Here is a 24,057-nt window from a genome sequence, read left to right as displayed (position 1 = left end):
TTCCATTTTGTAACTTCCAACGTTTCACTGCCATTCATTCATTCATTATCTTGAACATAAGGGTGTGTCGTCCGCTCTGGATATGCAAACCAGTAGCTCTTTTCCCTGCTGCAACATCGCCATCTTGTGGTCTGTTGGAGACAAAACACTTATCCCTGAATATACAGCATGAGATCAAAACAAGGGCGGGATCTATCGCTGAAAAAGCGTGTAACGATTGTAGCGAGTTGAAGCGTAGCGCATTTAGGTCAGAACCACGGAAGTTGACATCCAGAAGCACGGAATAGAGATCAGTGAATCTTTTTATAGCTTAGACGTCAAAAAAAAAAAAAAACTCGTGAAAGGAAAGGTCTGTTGGGCGCACCCTGACATTCCTGTCAAACCAGCGCAGGTGTCTTTAGGGCCTGTCTCTTGCAGAGATAACATAGATAACCTATTTAACGTGCATTAGAAATGGACTCTTCAAATAATAACTTTAAACAACAAACTTTAGCAATTATAGATTGCCTTTTTCAGGATGAGGACGTGTATGAATGCGATGGCCTGGAGGACTCGGAACACGGTAAGACCCGATTCTGTGTTTGCTGGCGCTACCTAGCAGCTACCCTGAAGTTCTTCAGGTTGTCAGAAAATATAGGAAAACTGTAGGCTGTAGCGACCTGTTCTGGTTAACTGAAATGCTTTAACATGCCTGGTGTACTCTTGAACTCTAGCTACATAGGGTTAGCTTTTGGAAACATTTTTTTATATAAAAATTGGAAATTAGCTAATAAAAAAAACGTTAGGTTACTAATCAATTTATTTTTCAAGTACCGACGTGTGCTTGTCAAACTAAATTCGCGTAATATGTGGAGAAACAGCTGGTTGTCCCTAAGTGGTTGTTTTCGCTTTTACCTACCAGACGATTTTAACCCAGTCAAGATCGCTGCGAAGCTCCGCGAACTCGGCGACCACTACGACGAGACGGTGATAAAGCCGCTCATTAAAGACGTGCAGGACGCCGCGGCCGACCAGGTAGACTCCCCCACACACCTCACTTTCACCTGTTTCCTGTTCTTTGTCATGTGAATTTATCGGCTATATGTTGAGTTGACATTACTGTGAAGAGGGACAATTTGGATGCGGACTTCTTCCAGACGCTCCTTTATTTTGCAGTGACAGTTTTGCTATTTATTGAACGTTCTTTCAGGTGGTGAGTGTTTTTGGTAAGAGTGTCAACGCCTTGTGCAAGATGTGGGCTGCCGAGAGACCTGAGATCGTTCCTGAGAAGGAAATCCTGAAAGCGACAGTCGCCCTAGCTCTTTACGTCAAGAACAACTGCCCTGACATGACCTCAACCATACGGGCTGCTACGTTTAGCATCTTCAACAACCAGATAGGAAGCTGGATCACACAGCAAGGAGGCTGGGTAAGTTATATTTTGAGTACCTTGATTGGTTCTTCAACAAGATGCCTGAGGTGGTGGTTGTTTTGCAACATTGTAGTGTTTAGTGATTGTGCTTATCCAGACAACCATAGTGAACCATTTAACCAATCATTACCAAGCCCTCTTAGTGTCCCGAAGGAGCATGACACCACAGTTCTTGTCATGATGATTGTTGTCATCACGGTTCATTATAGGAAGCACAGAGATACATATTTTAGTAAGAAGCATGCGGATACATGACCATCACACCTGTATGAGCTTCAATAGGGTTGAGGTCATGGCTCTGTGCAGCCTACTCCACATCAACGTTATCAAAACGTCTTTATGGACATTGCTTTGTGAATAGAGCCACCGCCATGTGGGAACAACACTGGGTCTTTTCAGGTACAGATTTCTTTTCAGGATCCCAAATTTACAAGCATGGGATTTTCACAACATGTCTTTGTGTGCTGTGGCATTATCATTAATCTTTGCTGTAAGCCAAGTCCCAAAACCCTAAAAAATAGCACCAAGCCATTTCCTCTGCACCACAATTCTGTATTGCTACTGTTACATCTTGATAGGGTGCGTTCTCAGAACCCAGATTGATCTTTTCCACTGCGTCTGAGCTCTGGGTGGAGATGTTTGACCAGCCATCACTTGGCAGTGCCTTGTATGATCTTCTGCGTTCAATTCTCTTGCTAACTTCCTGAAACTCTCGATGTGCCGTGCTGACATGGTTGCTGACGAGTGCCACATGTAGAGGTGCCACTGTGTGAGTCTATGTGGCACATGTAGAGGTGCCACTGTGTGAATCTATTGGCGCATTTCCACTAGGGCCTGCTTGGCGCGGTACGGTTCGGTACGGGTCGATTCGCAACGGAACGGTACGGTCGCGTTGTGTTTCCATTACAATGGTGAACCACCCCAATGTGGGTGGAGTCGCTGTTGGCGCGCGGGTTGTAGTGTCGTGACATCATTTGTATACGACCACAACACCGGTCGACGCCCCTTAACACATAGCATTATTGTATCTTATTTATCTTTATCTTCATTATTGTATGTGGTTGCTCTAATTATTGATAATAATTTGGTATTACTCAAACAGGCTGAACACACCCTGCATAAAAAGCATCAGTCATACAATCAAATGAAATCAAACTTTATTATGAAATATAGATATTTAAAGCACAACATATGTAAATAATATAGTTATAGTTTTAAAAAAGTGCAAAAAGCAAATATATACGTATAGCTTTATATGAAATAAATATTTATAGTACTACAAGCAACATTTTGTGTGCTTTTACTGGCGTCTGTCTCGCATGGTGTTCACAAGTTCGCCAAGCACCCCGAGGAAAGCCCGGTTGAAGGAAACATTTTCCGCCAACTCCGCTCGCCTCGTCAGTGGAAGGGGAATCTTGAACGTAAAAAATAACAAATATTAAACACAAGCATTCCCGTGAAAGCAACAACAATATAGCGTAACTGCACAAAATGTGTAGCACGTCATCGCTGCTCATGCTGTGTTTATGGCTACAGCTAACTAGCAACTAGCAAGGCTAAGAGCTAGCTATTGTACAGTAGTGACTGTGGTGGTAACATTAACTACAAACACAGCTCTAAATTCCTGCGTTTACAATAGATGCGTTCATATTACGTTCATATTACATCTTTTACGAGCCTAGTAGTAAAACTGTGAAATCACAATACACTCACCATTCTCCGTGGCCTCCAGCACCGACAATGTCCAGCACGTTTTCTCTTCCGTTACTGGCTGGCCGGTGACCGTATATGACATCCATTTGCTGGAACCATTTCCAGTCTTTGCGGTTTGCTCCGCTGTGTCCGTTATGGTCCTTCACCGCCCGGTAATCGCGTTAAGCTTTTTTAGCTTGGACCGACCGGCACTGCTGAACGGACCGCTGGTAGCCATGAGTGGCCATTAGCGCGGAAACCTCGCTAAAAACCTTTACATTTCTAGTGGCCCCGTCCAGTTCGCCCTGGATTTTTTGATCGCTGATTATTAACAGAAAGGTTTGTACCTCGGCGTTTGACCAGGGAACAGACTTCGCTCCTTGGGTTTTAAAAATGGCTGAGGAGTCCATAGCATAGCGGAGGAGTCGCTCTCCTGACGCAACCTGTGACGACACTCCCTGGCCAATCAGTGTCATGCTGTCCCTCCACGTCACAGAACTGTACCGCTTCGGAACGGTTAGAACCTCGAGCGAGTCGGTACGAAAAAAGTACCCAAAGGGGCCGGCTCACAGGGTACTGGTACTAATGGAAACACTCACAAACCGACCCGTACCGAACCGTACCGCGCCAAGCAGGCCCTAGTGGAAATGCGCCATATGTGCCACATGTAGAGGTGCCACTGTGTGAGTCTATGTGCCACATGTAGAGGTGCCACTGTGTGAGTCTATGTGCCACATGTAGAGGTGCCACTGTGTGAGTCTATGTGCCACATGTAGAGGTGCCACTGTGTGAGTCTATGTGCCACATGTAGAGGTGCCACTGTGTGAATCTATGTGCCACATGTAGAGGTGCCACTGTGTGAGTCTATGTGCCACATGTAGAGGTGCCACTGTGTGAGTCTATGTGCCACATGTAGAGGTGCCACTGTGTGAGTCTATGTGCCACATGTAGAGGTGCCACTGTGTGAGTCTATGTGCCACATGTAGAGGTGCCACTGTGTGAGTCTATGTGCCACATGTAGAGGTGCCACTGTGTGAGTCTATGTGCCACATGTAGAGGTGCCACTGTGTGAATCTATGTGCCACATGTAGAGGTGCCACTGTGTGAGTCTATGTGCCACATGTAGAGGTGCCACTGTGTGAGTCTATGTGCCACATGTAGAGGTGCCACTGTGAGTCTATGTGCCACATGTAGAGGTGCCACTGTGTGAATCTATGTGCCACATGTAGAGGTGCCACTGTGTGAATCTATGTGCCACATGTAGAGGTGCCACTGTGTGAGTCTATGTGCCACATGTAGAGGTGCCACTGTGTGAGTCTATGTGGCACATGTAGAGGTGCCACTGTGTGAGTCTATGTGGCACATGTAGAGGTGCCACTGTGTGAGTCTATGTGGCACATGTAGAGGTGCCACTGTGTGAGTCTATGTGCCACATGTAGAGGTGCCACTGTGTGAGTCTATGTGCCACATGTAGAGGTGCCACTGTGTGAGTCTATGTGCCACATGTAGAGGTGCAACTGTGTGAGTCTATGTGCCACATGTAGAGGTGCCACTGTGTGAGTCTATGTGCCACATGTAGAGGTGCAACTGTGTGAGTCTATGTGCCACATGTAGAGGTGCCACTGTGTGAGTCTATGTGCCACATGTAGAGGTGCCACTGTGTGAGTCTATGTGCCACATGTAGAGGTGCAACTGTGTGAGTCTATGTGCCACATGTAGAGGTGCAACTGTGTGAGTCTATGTGCCACATGTAGAGGTGCAACTGTGTGAGTCTATGTGCCACATGTAGAGGTGCCACTGTGTGAGTCTATGTGCCACATGTAGAGGTGCCACTGTGTGAGTCTATGTGCCACATGTAGAGGTGCCACTGTGTGAGTCTATGTGCCACATGTAGAGGTGCAACTGTGTGAGTCTATGTGCCACATGTAAAGGTGCCACTGTGTGAGTCTATGTGCCACATGTAGAGGTGCCACTGTGTGAGTCTATGTGGCACATGTAGAGGTGCCACTGTGTGAGTCTATGTGCCACATGTAGAGGTGCCACTGTGTGAGTCTATGTGCCACATGTAGAGGTGCCACTGTGTGAGTCTATGTGCCACATGTAGAGGTGCAACTGTGTGAGTCTATGTGCCACATGTAGAGGTGCCACTGTGTGAGTCTATGTGCCACATGTAGAGGTGCAACTGTGTGAGTCTATGTGCCACATGTAGAGGTGCCACTGTGTGAGTCTATGTGCCACATGTAGAGGTGCAACTGTGTGAGTCTATGTGCCACATGTAGAGGTGCCACTGTGTGAGTCTATGTGCCACATGTAGAGGTGCAACTGTGTGAGTCTATGTGCCACATGTAGAGGTGCAACTGTGTGAGTCTATGTGCCACATGTAGAGGTGCCACTGTGTGAGTCTATGTGCCACATGTAGAGGTGCAACTGTGTGAGTCTATGTGCCACATGTAGAGGTGCCACTGTGTGAGTCTATGTGGCACATGTAGAGGTGCCACTGTGTGAGTCTATGTGCCACATGTAGAGGTGCCACTGTGTGAGTCTATGTGCCACATGTAGAGGTGCCACTGTGTGAGTCTATGTGCCACATGTAGAGGTGCCACTGTGTGAGTCTATGTGCCACATGTAGAGGTGCAACTGTGTGAGTCTATGTGCCACATGTAGAGGTGCAACTGTGTGAGTCTATGTGCCACATGTAGAGGTGCCACTGTGTGAATCTATGTGCCACATGTAGAGGTGCCACTGTGTGAGTCTATGTGGCACATGTAGAGGTGCCACTGTGTGAGTCTATGTGCCACATGTAGAGGTGCCACTGTGTGAGTCTATGTGCCACATGTAGAGGTGCCACTGTGTGAGTCTATGTGCCACATGTAGAGGTGCAACTGTGTGAGTCTATGTGCCACATGTAGAGGTGCAACTGTGTGAGTCTATGTGCCACATGTAGAGGTGCAACTGTGTGAGTCTATGTGCCACATGTAGAGGTGCCACTGTGTGAGTCTATGTGCCACATGTAGAGGTGCAACTGTGTGAGTCTATGTGCCACATGTAGAGGTGCCACTGTGTGAGTCTATGTGCCACATGTACAGGTGCCACTGTGTGAGTCTATGTGCCACATGTAGAGGTGCAACTGTGTGAGTCTATGTGCCACATGTAGAGGTGCAACTGTGTGAGTCTATGTGCCACATGTAGAGGTGCCACTGTGTGAGTCTATGTGCCACATGTAGAGGTGCAACTGTGTGAGTCTATGTGCCACATGTAGAGGTGCAACTGTGTGAGTCTATGTGCCACATGTAGAGGTGCCACTGTGTGAGTCTATGTGCCACATGTAGAGGTGCAACTGTGTGAATATATGTGCCACATGTAGAGGTGCCACTGTGTGAGTCTATGTGGCACATGTAGAGGTGCCACTGTGTGAGTCTATGTGGCACATGTAGAGGTGCCACTGTGTGAGTCTATGTGCCACATGTAGAGGTGCCACTGTGTGAGTCTATGTGCCACATGTAGAGGTGCCACTGTGTGAGTCTATGTGGCACATGTAGAGGTGCAACTGTGTGAGTCTATGTGGCGTACCGCATCATGGAGGAACTGTTCTTGCTCATCATTCTCACACTTGCTCACATCATTCTTGCTCTTTCATACCAGAGTAAAAGCACTTGCAAACAACTGGGGCGCATCTAGCACGACAGACGTTTCATGAGCCGACTTGCATAAAGCATCTTATGCCATGCTTTAAGTCACTGAGCTTTTCAGTTTGGCCCAATGCCATTGTCTGTCCATGAAGATTACATGAAGGGTCATTCCTTTGGTCATATGTTGTCTGACCTGTAGACGTGCTGGTCCATATATGAAGGTGACTTTCAGGATAAAGAAACCGAAAGAGACGAGTGTTGATTGCATAATAAGCTCACACTGTGAAAGGATTTGAAACCTTGAACCACTTCCTGCACGTTTCCCCTGAAATGCTGTCACACTGGCCCTGCAAGTGACTCTCACTGACGTGTGCTGCAGTTTTGATGTTGTGTTTACAGTTCATATTGCAGTATTGTGGATGTGGAAAAAAGTTCCTTGTTAAAAGTGTTAACAAATAAACATTTTATACAGATTTGCAATCTGATTACTTTCTCTGTCTTTTTTGTTGCTGGTACACCATAAATGTGTATATAATAATGACTGGGCTTTTGGTGTTTGTTTCACTTTTCAGGAACAAGCCTCTTGCTTATGAATTCCAATAAACACAGATGATTACCTGAACTTGAACTTGAAGAGCCACACCTTGCCCTGGAATTTCACCTATGCAACAGAAGGCAAAGTAGCAATCCAGCTTTATTCAAAGGAGTGTTCCAGCAACAAACTTGAATATTTTTCAGCATTCAGGAAGTTAAAAACACTTTAACAGGTTGTACAGTTTTGTGTTCAATTTTCTGATCTAAGAACTGCCAAAATCACCACCCTGTATTTTCTGAATTAGTATTAGTATTGTAATGTACACCCCCACCGTAATACAAAATCATTATTTACAAGTATTCGGCAGTGACTCTGCATAGACCCTGAGGTTGTAACATCTGTAAGATGTTTGATGTCTTACAGAAGCTTCTCTACATGTGAGACATTGTGCTGTCATGTAAACCTGTTGACCATGAGATTAAGTTTCCCTATAAATCTGTATGCATATATTGGAGTATTAGAGCTTTCTACTTGTGAAGTCTCACCATGAAATGTAATTGTGGGGTATTGAAGCATTTTGTTATTTTGAAATTATGCCATTATTGAATTCTTCTACAGTTGGGGTGGGATATTATTTTGCACTATAACTCTAAAAATAAACATTTGAACAATATATATACTGTAAAACTATGTAACCTAAATGCTGAACATTCATTTTTGAAGTTTTAAAACTATAATATTCTTTTAATAATACTACAGCAGCAAGTCTCTGTTACATAGGTGGGTTGTGTAATATCTGGTTTTGTAATTTGTAATCATGGGTGGTGGTTTGTAATTTCCAGTCAATGTGATCAGTGGTGGTGTTTTTATGGGCAGAGCAATACTCTGGACTTTTGTCCTTCTAGAAGCCCAGAACTATGACGTTGTTTGTGTTTCACATAGGGACTGTTCAGACTTGTGTCTGGAATGTAGTTCTTTTAGTTTGAGTTGCCATTCTTTGTCTTATTGGAGAACCGAAGTTTTCTGTTTGAATCTGTGTTTAGGATTGGCCGTTTATACTGTAAATGTCCATTATAGTAAATTCACTTTGAGAGCTCAGTTTGAGAGAATGCATTATACACTAGATTAAGGAGAAACATTTTCAAAATACCACATTCCAAACAAACAAAGAGTGTATGCACGTGTTATTTCTCATGTTGACTTTTGTGCAGATGAAGAGAAAGGAGTCCCTTCCATGTGTTATGTTCTTTAGTAGATGGACTATTTAGTAGATAGAAACAGACTCTGAACATCTGTTTGTCACATCTGACACCAGAAGAGGGCAGCACCAACCTTACCTGCAGCTGACCAATTACTGATCTACCATTATTATAGACTGATACAGTTGCAGGGACTAGCATGAATAGTTATCCTATTTCCATAAGAAGTGCCAAGTCCAAACACAAGTGCAAACACTCACACTGGAGTGGACAATTCTGCCTTTATGCGAACGTCTTTTCTAAGAATAAACACATGCAGGAAAATGTAAATGTGAATAAACTACACTCCAGCTGAATCATAGTGCCTACTGATTCTGTAAATGTCTAATCAAAAAATGCTAGGCTAGCTTCCATCGAATGCTAATTAGAGAGAATTACTATTAGCATTATTTAAGCGAAAGATAAACTCATTCATTACTTTGACTTTTTTGTTGTTGTTTTTGGAGATGCCACAGTGTAAAATGTAGCTACACCGTCACACAGGGCAGTTTAGAATAACTTGCTGGGAAGTAGGAAGCTGAGGTTTTGTTTGACATGGGGGAAGAGCTTCAGTTGAAAAGACATGGCATGGCTTGTCTGGACCACTTTTCTGCATCATGTTCTTGTGTCGTGTGGAACAGCCCTGGGGCTTGTGTGCCATAGCTGAGCATCGTGTATACCTAACGGGTTAGCAGGGTGGGCTGGCTAGTCAACCTTTTTTATTTCACATTTATAGAGTGTTTGTGTTGAGGGATCGGCTCCTACATTTGTAATCAGTGGTTTGATCTGGAGTGCATTATCTGTGAGATATTTGCCCTTGATATTTTCAGCCATTTTTAAAAATGATGTGCTCTGAATGATATTGAAGTTTCATACGTAAACATCTTGCAGATATGGCATAGCATCTCTGAGCATGCTCACTGAGTCAGATGGGGTAGACATTGGCAAGTGATCCAAAAATATCCTCCGCCTTTGACGGACAAGCAAACATGAGAAACAAAGACTGTTCATTTCATGAGTGCAGTATCGTTACTTCTGCAGAGCTACCTTTGACAGTCCCAACCCCTGTCATAGTTCTTATCTTAACAAGAACCTGCTGAGAGTTACTTGTATGCATTCTGATATCTTTTAAAAATATTTTCCAATATTCTGTGATGACGAGTGCTAAGAAACACAGAAATTGCTTCTTTGCAAATTGAGCATGACAGAAGGCACCAGCAACCGTCATCCTGTAGAGCATGAAAATGACAGGTGCGCGTTGGTATCACTCAGGTTAGATTTATTTGTGGTTCAGGATTGTCCGTTGTTGCACACTTATTTTGAGTTGGCCTGCTCCACGTACAGGTGTCAAATGGTGTTTCAGCACACTGTGAATTTAACAGTACCGTGGGAAGAAAAGAGCTCAAGTTATTATAATGTTGTGTTTCTGATGGCTCACAAAAGGAAGATTGACACAAATGAACATCGACAAAAACATCACACTCGCCAAGTTGTTCAAATCGATCTTTGAGTGGTTATATCAGGCACCGCTGTTAAACTAATGACATGAGAATCTTCTCTGTAAGAAATCATAAACGGTATAAAATAACACTTAAAAAGTGATATTGTAGTCGTCTTTTTAGTAGCAAAAGAATGAACCAAGCAGATCAAAGTTGTGTTTTAAGGCAAAGAAACCTGTAAGATAATTGACATCTGCAGTAGAATTAATTGCAGCTGACCAATGAAGTGTATTGCCTGTCAATGCGGATGAATATATCAAATGCCCTTTCATCAATTCACATCATATGTTCTCAGTCCTTTCCCAAGGAGATCTAGTTAAGTATCAGAAATGTTCACATTTTTAGGCCTCACAGTGGTGCAGTGCCACTGGCTTAGAAGAATTATTATTACATACGGGGCCACTGGCTTGTCAGCATTCCTCCAAAGCAGCTCGGACGCCTTGACGTTGCTTTTAGCCTTTCACAGTTAGGCTGTCTCATCAGCAGATAGGATCCCAGACGATCAGTGTTCACACACGTGTGACCCATGACCCATATTCCTCTATAACAGTGAGTTTTCATATTTTTAATAGGCTCTTGCAGACGGTTCTTCCTACCGCTGACAGTGTACATGAATATTTTTCAACTGATGTTTGGCCATAACATCCTCATAAAGATGCAGCAGGGTCAGAGGTTATCATGGGTTCATAGGCCCAGATGCAGAACAAACTGACAGCAGCTCGCAATCACTTCATTTCCATGCACAGAGTGCAGAAACACAGCAGCCCCGACGGCTCCGGGAAGCAGTGCGGGGTCAGAGGTCGATGTTGCGCCTCAGCCTCCTCTCCCTGCTCTCCCTGCGCTGGGCGTCTGCGTGTGCCTGGACGCAGCGTCCCCTGCAGCACACGTACTGCTCCCAGATCTTGAGGAAGGCACTGCGGAACTTCTTGATGCGGAGGGCGTACACAACGGGGTTGACTGCAGAGTTGCCGTGGCTGAGCAGGATGGCGACGTAGATGAGGTTCATGTTCTGGGCCTCTGGGCAGAAGAGGGTGATGCAGTTGAGGATGTGCAAGGGCAGCCAGCCCACGGCAAACAGGAAGAGGACGAAGGCGAGGGACTTGGCCAGCTTTAGCTCTTTGCCGTAGTAACGCCTAGGGTCGGTATGGCTGGTCGAGACTTTCTTGTTGAGCTGCTTGTGGATCATGTAGAAGATCTCGGCATATATGAGCAGCATGAAGATGAGCGGCGGCAGCACCCAGCCGAAGAAGTTGAAGTAGACCATGTACTCCATGCTGACCACGGTCTCGAACTTGCACGTGATGATGCCGCTGCCGTTGGGCTCCTTTAGGTTGTCCATGTTGTTCCAGCCCAGCATGGGGGTCAGGCCCACGATGAAGGCCACGCTCCAGCAGAAGACCACGGCGCTGCCCGCTCGCTTGGGTGTCACCACTCGCTTGTAGCTGCACGGGGGGAGTTGAGGAAAGACAGAAGGTGGAAAAGAACAGCATCCCATAAGATACATCGCTTCTGTGGCCCTTGCAGAACAACACACATGCTACATATCAGGACAGTTTGATCCCTACCACAGTCGTCATAACAGTGAATCCACAAGCAGCTTAACATGTTTCAGGCACAATACTGGGACTTCTAGAAGGAAGTTTCTTAACTGGCACAAGCAGAGAACAGTAACCAGGTCAAAACTCTCATCTAGAGCTTAATAAATGAATTCCAGTGTGTAGGTCATAAACAGTGTTTCCCCCAGGAGAGCAGTCTGCTATATGTGCTCCATGACTGTATTCAGTCCCGCTTGTTCTAGTTCACCTCTGTATAGACTCTGACAGTTACTTTCAGACAAAACAAATGTCAACACTCGTGCGTAATGCTCTGTCAGCCATTAAATTGCTGCTGGTTGAATGCACCTAGCTGCACTGAGTGCTACTAATTTGATTAACAACATGTTTCAACAAGGGCAGCTAATGTTAAGTGTACATCTTTGTCTTTAATTATATAGATAAATAGATCAAACAAAAAATCCTTCAACTGAATCCTACCATATATCTGTCACTGAAAAGGGAAAATCTTTTTTTCAAAAAATATTTGGAAAAACAATCACCAACTTAAAACATTTCAGTTTTTTAAGTTTAGTTTAATTTTATTAAAAACAGTCCTCCACAATATGGTTCTCTGTTTATGGTAAATAATTGTATTTTATGAATAGTATGAACAGTGAATTATTTAGAATGAAATGTGAGCTTTGTAATCTCCTATCAATATAACACCTAGATAGTGTAAAATCAGGTTAAGCTCAAAATAGCCATGTTGTAAAATTTAGCCTTGCACATATATACTGATGAAGAGCTGTTATATCTGCACTAAAACAAGGGTTTTGATACATGGTCCAAAACAAATTTAAGTAAAATCCTTCTAAAGAAAACATTTCATCTACTTGACTTGCTACTGTCATAGTGTTTTCTGTATTTTTTTTTTTTACACTTTACAAATGTGTGGCACGCAGACATACCAAAGGCGACCCAGTGAATCCTATGTATACAACCAGGATCTTCCAGACTATGAATTGTATAAACTGGCTAACTGGCATAGTTAACGTCAACATCTGTATTCATTACACTACCCTTTTCCTAATGCATTAAAGTAGTGTAAATATGACCATTAAATAGTGGAATTAGTATGCACAATGTGTAGATAAATAAAACTACACACACACATGACGCTTTTGAAATATATGCAAAGTTTCCACTTTTAATTATCCAAACTTCCTCTCTTTAGCTGACAATCCTTTAACATGCTTTTAAGCCAGATCCCTTTCATCGTAATGGCTGAAGTGCGAGAGTGTCTGTTATCACCATTGCAGTGACGAGCCAAACCGCTGAATGCAGATATATGACACAGGGACTATGACATACTGCTACTGTGTCTCATCTTCTTCTCATTACTTTTTCAAAATCAGGATCAATCTATCACATGATTAAGAAATGAGTTGAGGTTTTTAAACCAAGTCCTCATTAGTCACAGTCATTTATCATGTTGTTTCTGCTGAACATGTTGGACTTCTGTTCACAGCCTTGTGTTAAATTACACCGGGAAAGGAGTAACTAACTAGTTAACTGGAAAAATCCATGGATTATAGGAACCGTTTTAATGATCAATAATCAGAGATAATTCCAGTTTCTGTAGAACTAGTCAATGTAATGGATTCACAGGCAAGCTATGTGTTATATGAAGTATTAACACTGACTCAGATTATTACCAATAATTTATTCACAACTGGAAATAATCAAGAAAATGTGACTTATTCACACATTATGTGAACCAATCTGAGTGCCAGAGCTGCACTTTGTGGCCATTACTATATCTCAACCCTCTCATCATCTTCCATTTATGCACTCTGATGTCATCACCCTTTGCCTTTTAGCTTGTCCAAGTAAACAAAGTCTACATTTAAGCCTCTTTTTTGCTTTCTGTAACCTTCATAGATGATAAAGACTCTTATGTCATAAATTGGGCTGCCCTGGGTGACGTGAAAGGAGTTAGATTGAACGCTCACAAACCGGTGTGGAATTCTACAGCTGTGACAGGCCTTGGCAATCTTACAGAGACCAGCTGTCCTCAGCAGTCTGTTTGGGGCAGAGACTGATAACTGGTAGCTGAGGTGCTGTATCACACACTGTCGCCAGGGAAATAAAAATGAACCCTCAAGATCCCTGTGGGTTACACAGGTTTTGAGAATACAAGAGCAGGGTTTCACTACACCCCCCCCCCCCTTCTTCCCGGACAGTTTGATGGATGGAGTAGATGAAGTTTGACAATGCCTTCATTTACTCCAAAAACTGTAGGCTATAGAGAATAGCGAGTAGTGGCCATATTTACAATCCAGGCAGAGTGATTCCATTTATAAGACAACTACCAGAACAACAAATAAATAAATAAACAAACAAAATAAGCAACCTAAATAGATAACTAAATACGTAAAAGTTACAGCATCAAAATTATATTGAATCATGGATTTAATAAGTACCATAAATTATGCTGAATACTCACTGGATATTATTTTTGCAATCCAGTTTTCAGTTATTTAATATCTAATGTTGTAATCTAACTATAGTTTTGAGTCCATTTTCAGTATGAGAAAGCCAACCATCAAACGACATGTTTCCCCAGACAAAAAATAGGCATAGACTTTGATGTTAATATACTGTCAAACTGAGTTTTCCCATCGGCAAATCCATTTTGTTCCAGTGCCTCTCATCCCAGGAAAACCGTGCAGTTTTATATCCGTACCCTTACCAAACTTGGGATAGAAGAGAATACGCCTTGTTTAAATGTTATATGGGCACGTGAGGACCGGCATGTTGCTGGTTCCCCAGTAAAGAACATAACGCACCTCAAAATGACCTAGCATTTGAAGAGATGGGGGGGGGGGGGAAACAAAAAACAAACAGGACATATAAAACGATGTTTTGCACAGCTAGACGCGATGTTTGCACTGTTTTGCTCGACCTTACCTTAAAGGTATCTTGACCCTCAGATAGCGGTCAATGGCAATAGCAAGGAGGGCGAGGATAGAACTTTGCGTCAGGACCAGCACAGTACAAGCGACCAGTAAACAGCTGTAAAAATATGTCTTCAACCCGATGCTGATCGTTATCGCCAGAGGGATCACGAGAGCTCCAACCGCGATGTCCGCAAAAGCCAAGCTGACGATGAAATAAAAGGTAGTGTCCTGTAACGAACGATTGATTTTTACTGCCCAGACCACCATCACATTACCAATGACAGAAGAGAGGGCAATGAGCACTTCCATTCCCAAGTAAAGAGCAGGTGGTTCGTTAGTCATCCTTGGTGTCGACGAAGGCGACTGTGGAATAAATAACCTTTAAATTTCTTCAGTTAAAAACAAAAACGTTGTCAGAACGTATTCGTTTACTTCCCACAACCATGAAATAAACGTGCTTCATCATAGTGGGATGAAGACAAACAGAATGACCAGCACTCTGAGCCCACCGTGTACACTTTGGAAACATGCTCCTTCTGCGCCCCGAAATACATCTGCGTAGTCACGTCAGAAACAGCAGTCCCGTCCCACCGGTAACTAACGGCTCAGCACGAGACACACTTGTTTGTACTACTACAAACCGCGATCGAAAGTATCAGCAGTCTACAATACAGACCAGACTATGCCCGCCTGCCTACCCGAGGAAAAACCAGTTCTTAATTTCCCGATGCGCTTAACGTCCTTCAATGACGCCGGGTGCATCTGAATATGTGTGGGCTTCATTCCAGAATAAGGTGAAACCACTCGACCAAACCGGACTCCTTCACCGTCGGTATACTCAGGTACGCTCCAACGCATCGCTTCCTTTCGTTGTGCGGATTGTGTGTTCTCTCACGCGTATCCGGTCGTTTCCAGATGCACATAGCCTGAAACGTTAGACGCCTGGGACAGTCAGTTTTCTGCGGAAAACTATTTTATCTTATGCATGTACATATGCCGAATGTGCCCCGTGTGAATACTGTGATTCACAGATTACTTGAAGATGCCGCTTCTCATATTTCTGTTTGGCAATGTGTTATCTCCATAATTTGGGAATTGTCATCAAATAATCTTGATATGCTCAAAATCGCATTATTTCTTTAAATGCCACCGAAATATCTACACTGTAGACAAAATATGTTTAATGATTGTTTGGGTAAAAAAAGAACACAAGATCTTTTTTGAAGAAGACCTTGCTCTGAGACAGTAATAAAGGATATTTGTACAGGTGATTCAATGCTTTCATTGGAAGAGAATGTGCAGGGTTGGGTCCACATCATGAGTAACGCCAGCTACATGTCTGACCAAAATTCCTATGACTTGTACTTCACCTCATGCAACATCAATTATGCTTTAAATCAAGAAGAGAATCAATAACAACCCAGTCTCTATTATTAGACCCTTCAAAGAGAAAATGTGAAGTCACAATCATACTAGTCACCTCACAACTTCAAATCATTACCAAATTGCCCTTAAAAATACACATGCCTGCCAACTGAAAACATTTTCAGTTTCAAATCAAATCAAATATATTTGTATAGCGCTTTTCGCTTTTTTTCATATTGAGTGGACAGTGTTTTCATTTTGAATGTCAGATACTAAGGGATTGACTTCATGCCTTTTTTTCCCAGAGGACAGCGAAAGCAGAGGGTACTCATGGCTCTATAACTGTCTGCACTCGGGGTTAGAGGGTTCGTTCTGCTCTCTCTTCCTGACTCTCTCGTAGGCCTACTTATTCCTAAATTGTTTATGTAAGGAGACATGCCTATTTCATTCTAAAATGTCCTGAAATTGCACACATTTGGGTTCTAGCATAATAGACAAAACAGAGTTCACTGTTGAGGCTACTTAGTGAACCTTTACTGTTATATTTTCATGAGATGAGGCTGTTTAGATATAAGTATATGCATAAATGAGGAAGCTAATTTGCAGGCTCCGCAACGGAGCTCTGAGAGTGTGTGCCATCTTAGATCTGAGATCTGTCTCCTTATTCCTCTCATTTGTTATCTGCATTGAGAGTTGTGAGCATCATATAAGTATCATATATTTAATTTAACACTAGGAGGTGTGGCCTAAATGCATTTCCCTGGGCCCAAAGTAACATGGATGACTTCTGTTGCTTTCTAGCCCTAATGCCAGTTGTAATTGTAATTGTAATTAAACATGGGCAGAGTATTTTCACAGGGACACCTCAAACTCATTTACAAGGACCCGCATCTGTGATAAAGGAAGAAGGTTGAGACTCGGTCGACTTCCAGACGAATTACATATTCCACTGACAAGAGTGGAAATGTGATCAGAGAGGTTGGCAAACTCATTTGGGAGGGAAACAAGGGAGCTGATCTTCAGATGGAAGGAAAACACAAAGTGGAAGAGCTGGGAAGAGGGATAATGGAGACAAAAGCTTTGCAAATCCCTGGACATGGATTTCCAGCTGGTGTAAATGCGTGCTGGGGGAAGGGCATGAAAATGCCAATAATTTCTCTTTCATTTCTCACATTTGTCTCACAGACACTTCCCTCATTTGTTTTACAACAGTTCCATCCACCTGGATATGAAAAAAGGCCATCAAGCATCCTCCATTTCTGCTATCACTCTAGCAATCAGGAAGACTGAAATAAATCTGTTGTCACCCAGCGTTTTCGTTTTTCCCTGAAGTATTTGGGTCCTGTCACGATGATTCTTCACTATTTGTGCCACTCTGTTTTCAAACACTGAGTCACAGATGGGCAACCTGGCGCGTGTCACATTTACCGTTGTGGGTGAGTACGAATGGGTTCCCTGCTGCTGAGCTGGGATTGGCTGCCAAGAGGATTCAATGGCATAGCTGTGTGGATGGGACCCTTGATATGATGATCGTTATATGGACACAGCAGGTGTGCTTCTTACCTTTTTTTGTCCTTGGTCTTATTTGATGTCAGAAGCCAAAGAAGCAGCAAAGTGAAAAATCCCCAATCAGTAAGCCAAGCCTGTTCGTGTTATCAGTAATATTTTCTTCATGGAAAAACGGTGTTTGGTTTCTGCTGTGCTCTGAATACATTTACATTTATGGCTTTTAGGAAAAACTCAGGTCCACAGCGACTTACAAAAGTGCTTTAATTGTCTTCTCTACGTGTCATGTAGGTCCTACTCATAAGAACACACTGTGCAGACAACATATTCCATTAACGCAGCCTCATTAACATGACTGTGATAATGCAAAGTGGAATGTGTGATGCATCCAGGATTCTTGTCAGTGAAGTGTTTTCTTTTTCTTGTTGACACTCACAAATGACTTGAAGGGACGCCACAAAGTAGACTCGGGTGAATATCAGACGAGAGCAACCAGGGCTCATTGAGTTGGGTCCAGGGTCAGGATTGTGAATCAATTCAGTTTAGTCTCTGATTCAATCACAGTCCTCTTTTTCTGTGTCCAGGGTTGTGTATCACTTAAATCTTGGTGGTTTGCGGTAATAAGCAGCGCTCCATCTCCACGTCCTCATTTCTGATTCATCAAAATATGTGGTCTTAGCCCTGCTAGTCATACTGGCTCCTGCTGGAGCTGTGTGGTCACATAGCAACTCACTGTATTCTGTTTCATCTAACCATGTGTTGGGAAGAAATGTGTCAGTTTTTCATTCACTGCTCATTCACTGCTTTCTAATTTCGCCCTCGTTAAAAATGCACCAGCAGTGTTATCTGTGCAATGTATGAGTATAACTCGATTGACTATGAGAATAATGGGGAAATTGAAATGGGTGGAATGTTTTCATGTTTTTTTTTCTCACACAGGGAATGTATTTTCAAATCAACAAACTCAAATGCCAATGCAAAGAATGATTAATTTTACCTTTAAAATGCTCCTCACTGGGCCTACATGACTATTTTATAACATAACATACTTTACATAACATCTGAGAATGCACAGAGGTTTGTGCAAATTAGCTAATTAGATGACACTTTTCAGTGTCCCTTCCTTTGATGTTGCAATAAAAAATTTAATGTAGCTGTTGGAGATTTTTAAAGACAGAGTTATCATAGGCACTATCAGCTTCAGGAATCAGAAGTAGATGACAAACAGTATGGGAAAATCTCAAGAGCTAACGGCTTTATTAACCATTCATTGTTTCTACTTTCATTTCCCATAAGATCTAACATTTTGGTCCAATTTTCCAGACAGAGATTAAGTTTACATAAACAATAATAATTTTTGCAGTAGAGAGTCCCTGCTGATAGTGTGGTTCACTCCCGGGGGGTTGTGTGCGCCTGCAAATGGCTTGGTAATGTGTAGAGTGAAGGAGAGTGAAGAAGAAGTAATAATTCTGTGGTGGGCAGACAAAGTGGATGTGAGAGGTCCCGGTGCAATCAGGTACCATCATAAGACAAAACATGTGACTCATATCTTGCTCTGAGGAGGAAGAGGTTGAGAGCCCCCCCCCCCCCCCCCCCCCCCCCTTGTATTTCTCAGTGTAAATGTCAAAAAGGGCTTTGAGAGTGGACCAAGTCAGAATCTGTGGAGTGGCTGAGATATTGCTTCTCTATCTGTCTAAAAATGGTCTACAGGGTACAATCATAAAAATGGTGGTTTGTGACCTGTAAACCTAGAGCCATTTTTTTCTGGATGAGTAGGAGTTGTTAGTCAAAACAGCACAAACAGAAAGAATCTCTACAGCATTCAGTCATTGCTTCAACCAAGTCCAAGGATGGTATAAATACGCTTGGATTACATGTACATAGAGGTGGAAAAGCACGATGTCCCTAGCTGTAAAGCTTAGTAAAACTTTTATGAAATTATTCAAATTCTGGCTGTTTATGAGGGGAAAATAAAAGCATAGTAAACATCAAATAAATGAATAAAATACAGTAAAAATGGCATAAAATAAATATGAAATATCAGTGTAAAGAAGCTCTAGACATTATTTTGTGGTTTCATACCTGGTGAGAATGTTGGATGGGGGATTTTAGCAGCATTCCTGCATGCTTTTATAATCCTCATAAGATGTGGTTTTGATTAGGCTTTGTGCTAACATGTTGTTATTGTGTGATGGAGTGCAGATTGCAGTATGACCTTTAAAAGAGGAACTTTAGAAACGGTTGCTTGTTCGGTAGTGTGGGATAGAGAGGATTGTGAACAGAGATCCAGGTCTCTTCTTTTTGAGCTAATTCAGTTCATGACAGCGTTGAGAAAAATATGTACTGAAATGAATTAAGCAATATTTAAATAATCATTAATATGCAAAACAGTAATTACAGTCTGAACACTGACAAGAGACAGCACAAAATATAGCATGCACTAAATTCCAATCTCATGTTTACACAAATAAATTCCGCTCAGATCAATTCAATTCAGTTTTAGCTAAATGTCACTTTTCATAACTGACATTGTTACAAAGCAGCTTTGCAAAAAAATTGCACCTAAATGAAAAAAGGGCTAGTTATTTTTCAGACGTTTTCCTTTTTGAACTTTCCTGACAGTGTTTGGGCCTCAGACACTCTGTCTAAGTCTCAACTCAAATCCTGAACATTATAGTTACATCTACGTGTGTCAGTCAGGTGCCTGCGTGCAGGGCAACTTTGTAGTATCTATCAAAAACGTATCCTCATGCTGGATAGGTGTCAAGAAGACAGACAAAACTCTGACTAAAGTGGGGGGGGGGGGGGGGGGGGGGAGTGGTGTAAGTGTGGTGGGTTTTTTGGGGGTGGGTGTTTTTGTTATGTAAATTGTTTCATTTATTTTCATTTATGTTATGTGCTCCTTGGCAGAGTTCTCTGCAGAGTACAGGGGCCCCAAATGTCTCACTGAGCTCTCATGCTTGTTCATCACTCTGGTTCTTTTGATAAGCCGTTATATCTGGGTCAGCTGGAGTCTCTGATGTCCAGTGTACTTTAAGCAGGGCCAGCTATCTTTGTATTTTTATGACTTTATTATTAGGTGCCGTTCACTGTCAGCCAGAAAATGGGTTGGCCTCCTGAGCCTTGGTTCTTCTCTCAAGGTCCCTTCACCTCGCTTGTAGGGAGTTTCTCCTCACAACTGTTGCTTTTGGATTACTTTTGTGACTTTTGTTGTAAAACGTACCATGGAAAATGCATTTGGATTTGAATGAGTAAAGCTTATGCATAGTTTTCTGAATTAGAGAAAGAGAGAGAGGGAGAGAGAGAGAGAGAGAGAGAGAGAGAGAGAGAGAGAGATTATTAAAATCACGCATCTGTATCATCATATGAATAGTCTTCATGTGAAAACATTCTCTCTGCTGGCTACAATACTGATGTGTATGGTTGTAATCTGGGGCATTTCTATTCATAAGAGAAGATAAAGGCATTAAAAACAAGTAAAACCATCGTATCAGCATAATTTGACTTTACCAAAACTACTCTTTTTTTTTCTTTTTACATTTTGAATATATTGCATATTGCATAAATATAAATTAAAATAAATCAAAATGAATTTAAATACATTGTCAGTTTATATAAAAAATATATATTTGGTTTATTGGTCTAAAATGAAAGTGAGGAATGACCTTTCAATTTGATTATCAGATTTCTTTCTTTGTAGCTGGGATATCTGGCAGTGAATCTGTAGAAGATGGCTATCATGGATAGGAATTCAAACAAACTCTGTTTACCTTCTTGCTGGTCTCTTGCAGTCAGACATCATTGGACATACGATCCTGCAGACTCGCCCAGCCTGTCCCAGACACCACATTAAGGAAAGGCATGAACAGCAATTGTACAGACTTCAAAGTATACAAATAATGTAATAAGAACTGAATTTACAGGAACATAATATCTTATTCTCATTATAATTCTTTCTCTGGTAAAAGTTCCTGGATACTCTAATTTCATCTTGGAATGATTTGCTAATTAGCTTTCATCTGCTTGATAAGAAAACAATGGCTGTTCAGGATAACAGTTCTGATGTATGTGCTGGATCATATCTAGGGTTGCCACCTAGGTCTGACAAAAAACAAGGACACTGTCATACTGACACCGAACGTAAATTGTTGGGGGGGGGTGAACGTAAATTTTTTCCCGGGGGAGGGGGTGTAAAATGGACACAGCGAGAGAAAAAAAGACAGATTTAAAGTGTGCAGAAACAGTCTAAATAGTCGTTTGCATGAACCTAGTGAAAGCCGGGACATTAAATGAATTTTTTTTTGCCGGGACCGAATTTTAAAAAGAAGGAAAACCGGGACAAACCGGGACGGCCCGTGAAAACCGGGACAGTCACGTGAAAACCGGGACAGTCCCAGGAAAACCGGGACAGGTGGCAACCTTAATCATATCCAAGTTAGAAGTAATTATATCGTTTATATGAGGTGTTGGGGCCTGCATCTCTTTGTCTTCCTGTCTTCCTAGCAAACATCTGTTTGAAGCTTTGCTGAATATAAAACAATAAATACAGGGTTATGTTGCTTTCTACTGTAAGACTGACTAGCTGTAGGACTGACTAGCTCTTTGGCTGTTTACACTCACCTACAGATACCTTGCTCCAAAACTAGTGCTGGACAATAACTTAATATCAATATATACCATGACAGAAAATGTTTCAATAATGGTGATATGATTTTTAAACACATTTTCAATATTTCGATAAACGCTATTTGCAACATTACAATGCTCATAACATGACGCCGCCATTTGTTCATTGCATTCAAGCCGAGCTGAAAAAACAAACCGCAGTGACTGATGTACATTATGTGCATGCAGCCAGTGCTCAGCAACAGCAGACTATTCTAGTTATGGTTTGTCTCCAACGTAACACGTCCTAGCTGCAAAATGAGTACCGCTGACCGCAAACGTGACTGAGGTTCGCGTCAGGTCGGACTCCTGCATGGCTCTCCCTGTCGCCACCGGGGGAAGCTCACGTACAGGGGTGGACTGGGGAGAAAAAGTGGCCCGGGAGTTCCTGACCAGTGTTGGGAATGTTACTTTAAAAAAGTAATTAGTTATACTTACTCATTACTTGTTCAAAAAAGTAACTGAGTTAGTAACTGAATTACTCAATAATAAAAGTAACTCATTACCAGGCAAAGTAACTATTTGCATTACAGTTTTAAAAAAATTATATGCCAATGAATAAGGATTTTTTGAAAAAAACAGTTTTCACAGTCAGTTGAAATGAGTAGATCAGAAAGGTGTTTAACTTTTGATATTTATTACACATCAACAGACCAGTGCAGGATCAAATCCTTTAAAATCCCAAATCTTTGTATTAAAAAAAAAAGCAAAAGTAAACAGTTACACTATATAAAGTGCATTTACATCTATCAAATTTAATTAAATTCTCTCAACCTGAGACAACTGGTTTGTTCACAACAGAAGTAAACTTAACAATAAAACCTCTATTCTTAATTAAATTAATCAAATCCCAGTCTGGTAGACATTCAGGAACGTCAAGTATTTTCTTAAATAATGTTGATAATGCCACCTTGAAAATGCTAATTTTTCTTTGGCTTACTCCTGACTCGCCATTTCTGACTCTTCTCAGTTTGTGTTGTGTGTTACTGGTGTGCTTCGGCGCACCTGTAACAACACTGGCTCTGATTGGCTACCATAACGCTGCCTTAGCCAATCGCTTACTGACTTGTTAAGTTAAACAGGTGTTACACCGAGAACTGTGACCTATCGAGATCTGTTACTCCTCACTAGCCTGGGCAACGGTCCAATCGCATTACTGTTAGTATATCAATATATAGTAACACACCACTTTTAATGACCAGTAACGTCAATGGCGTTGTAACGACAGGAAAAACTGACAAAATGACGCCGTTACCCAACGCTGTTATTTTTAACGGCGTTATTTGCAACACTGTTCCTGACAGACTATATACAGTATATAATATAGTAAGGGGCAGATGTGTGTTGACCTTCAAAAATCAGGCAATGGCCACAAGAAATGCCTGCAGGTGCCCTTACCTACATTCAGAGCAACCATAAAAAAGTTCAAAACATCTAGAACAAACAAGCCTGGAAGAAGCTATATATAACTTTGTGTATAATCTGTAAAAATATGTTGCAATATATTCAAAATGGAAAAAAAGGAGTAGCTTTGCCTTAGGAGTATCTGCCTTTATCTTCTCCTATGAATAGAAATGCCCCTGATTACAACCATACACATCAGTATTGTAGCCAGCAGAGAGAATGTTTTCACATGAAGACTATTCATATGATGATACAGATGCGTGGTTTTAATAATCTCTCTCTCTCTCTCTCTCTCTCTCTCTCTCTCTCTCTCTCTCTCTTTCCCTTTCTCTCTCTCTCTGGAACAAACAAGCCTGGAAGAGGATGCAAGTGTATCTTGCCACCACGCACATTGAGAAGGATGGTAAGAGAAGTAAAAAGTTCTCCAAAGCGCACCATAAGAGAATTAAATAAAATAGTAGCATCTTGGGGTTATGAGGTCTCTCAAACAATCATCATGCACTATCTACATGCCAACAAACTGTTTGGGAGGCATGCACGGAGAAAACCTTTTCTGAGTTATACTCATAAACAGGTGGAGTTTGCCAAGCGGCACTGGGAATTTAACTGGGACCGTGT

The 24,057-nt window shown here is 42.1% G+C and overlaps 2 protein-coding genes and 1 long non-coding RNA gene across 5 annotated transcripts in view; 2 read left to right on the top strand and 1 right to left on the bottom strand.

The window, feature by feature from the left end:
• The first annotated feature begins 185 nt into the window (after positions 1–185).
• LOC143497346 (bcl-2-like protein 15) lies at positions 186–8,822 on the top strand. Its single transcript, XM_076993281.1, has 4 exons — positions 186–562; positions 902–1,014; positions 1,190–1,408; positions 7,305–8,822. The coding sequence occupies exons 1-4, from the start codon at positions 454–456 to the stop codon at positions 7,323–7,325; spliced, it is 462 nt and encodes a 153-aa protein (XP_076849396.1). The 5' UTR covers positions 186–453; the 3' UTR covers positions 7,326–8,822.
• Positions 8,823–9,767: 945 nt separating this feature from the next.
• LOC143497222 (adenosine receptor A1-like) lies at positions 9,768–15,116 on the bottom strand. Of its 2 annotated transcripts, XM_076993199.1 has the most exons (3): positions 15,009–15,116; positions 14,510–14,727; positions 9,768–11,446 (listed from the first exon to the last, which is right to left on the bottom strand). In XM_076993199.1, the coding sequence occupies exons 1-3, from the start codon at positions 15,051–15,053 to the stop codon at positions 10,798–10,800; spliced, it is 912 nt and encodes a 303-aa protein (XP_076849314.1). In that variant the 5' UTR covers positions 15,054–15,116; the 3' UTR covers positions 9,768–10,797. The 2 variants fall into 2 exon arrangements, with proteins under 2 accessions (XP_076849314.1, XP_076849247.1); XM_076993132.1 differs by lacking the exon at positions 15,009–15,116 and having other exon boundaries at positions 14,510–14,841.
• A 134-nt stretch (positions 15,117–15,250) lies between these two features.
• Positions 15,251–24,057, top strand: part of LOC143497424 (uncharacterized) — a 40,007-nt gene continuing 31,200 nt past the window's right edge. For both annotated transcript variants that reach the window (XR_013125882.1, XR_013125881.1), the window contains exons 1-2: positions 15,251–15,341; positions 23,792–23,842. This is a non-coding gene — a long non-coding RNA (uncharacterized LOC143497424). The remainder of the gene's footprint in view (positions 15,342–23,791; positions 23,843–24,057) is intronic.

The sequence above is a fragment of the Brachyhypopomus gauderio genome, chromosome 1 (assembly GCF_052324685.1).
Source record: "Brachyhypopomus gauderio isolate BG-103 chromosome 1, BGAUD_0.2, whole genome shotgun sequence".
Lineage (NCBI taxonomy): Eukaryota > Metazoa > Chordata > Actinopteri > Gymnotiformes > Hypopomidae > Brachyhypopomus > Brachyhypopomus gauderio.
Note: the sequence above shows the minus strand (reverse complement) of the source record. Positions and strands in the feature narration are given on the sequence as shown.

Coding starts and splice junctions, on each gene's coding strand:
- LOC143497222 (XM_076993132.1), bottom strand. CDS start 14,841: ATGACTAACGAACCACCTGCTCTTTACTTGGGAATGGAAGTGCTCATT. Junction 11,447..14,509: donor AGGGTCAAGATACCTTTAAG/GTAAGGTCGAGC, acceptor CCCCCCGTGCAG/CTACAAGCGAGTGGTGACAC.
- LOC143497346 (XM_076993281.1), top strand. CDS start 454: ATGGACTCTTCAAATAATAACTTTAAACAACAAACTTTAGCAATTATA. Junction 563..901: donor CCTGGAGGACTCGGAACACG/GTAAGACCCGAT, acceptor TTTACCTACCAG/ACGATTTTAACCCAGTCAAG. Junction 1,409..7,304: donor TCACACAGCAAGGAGGCTGG/GTAAGTTATATT, acceptor TTCACTTTTCAG/GAACAAGCCTCTTGCTTATG.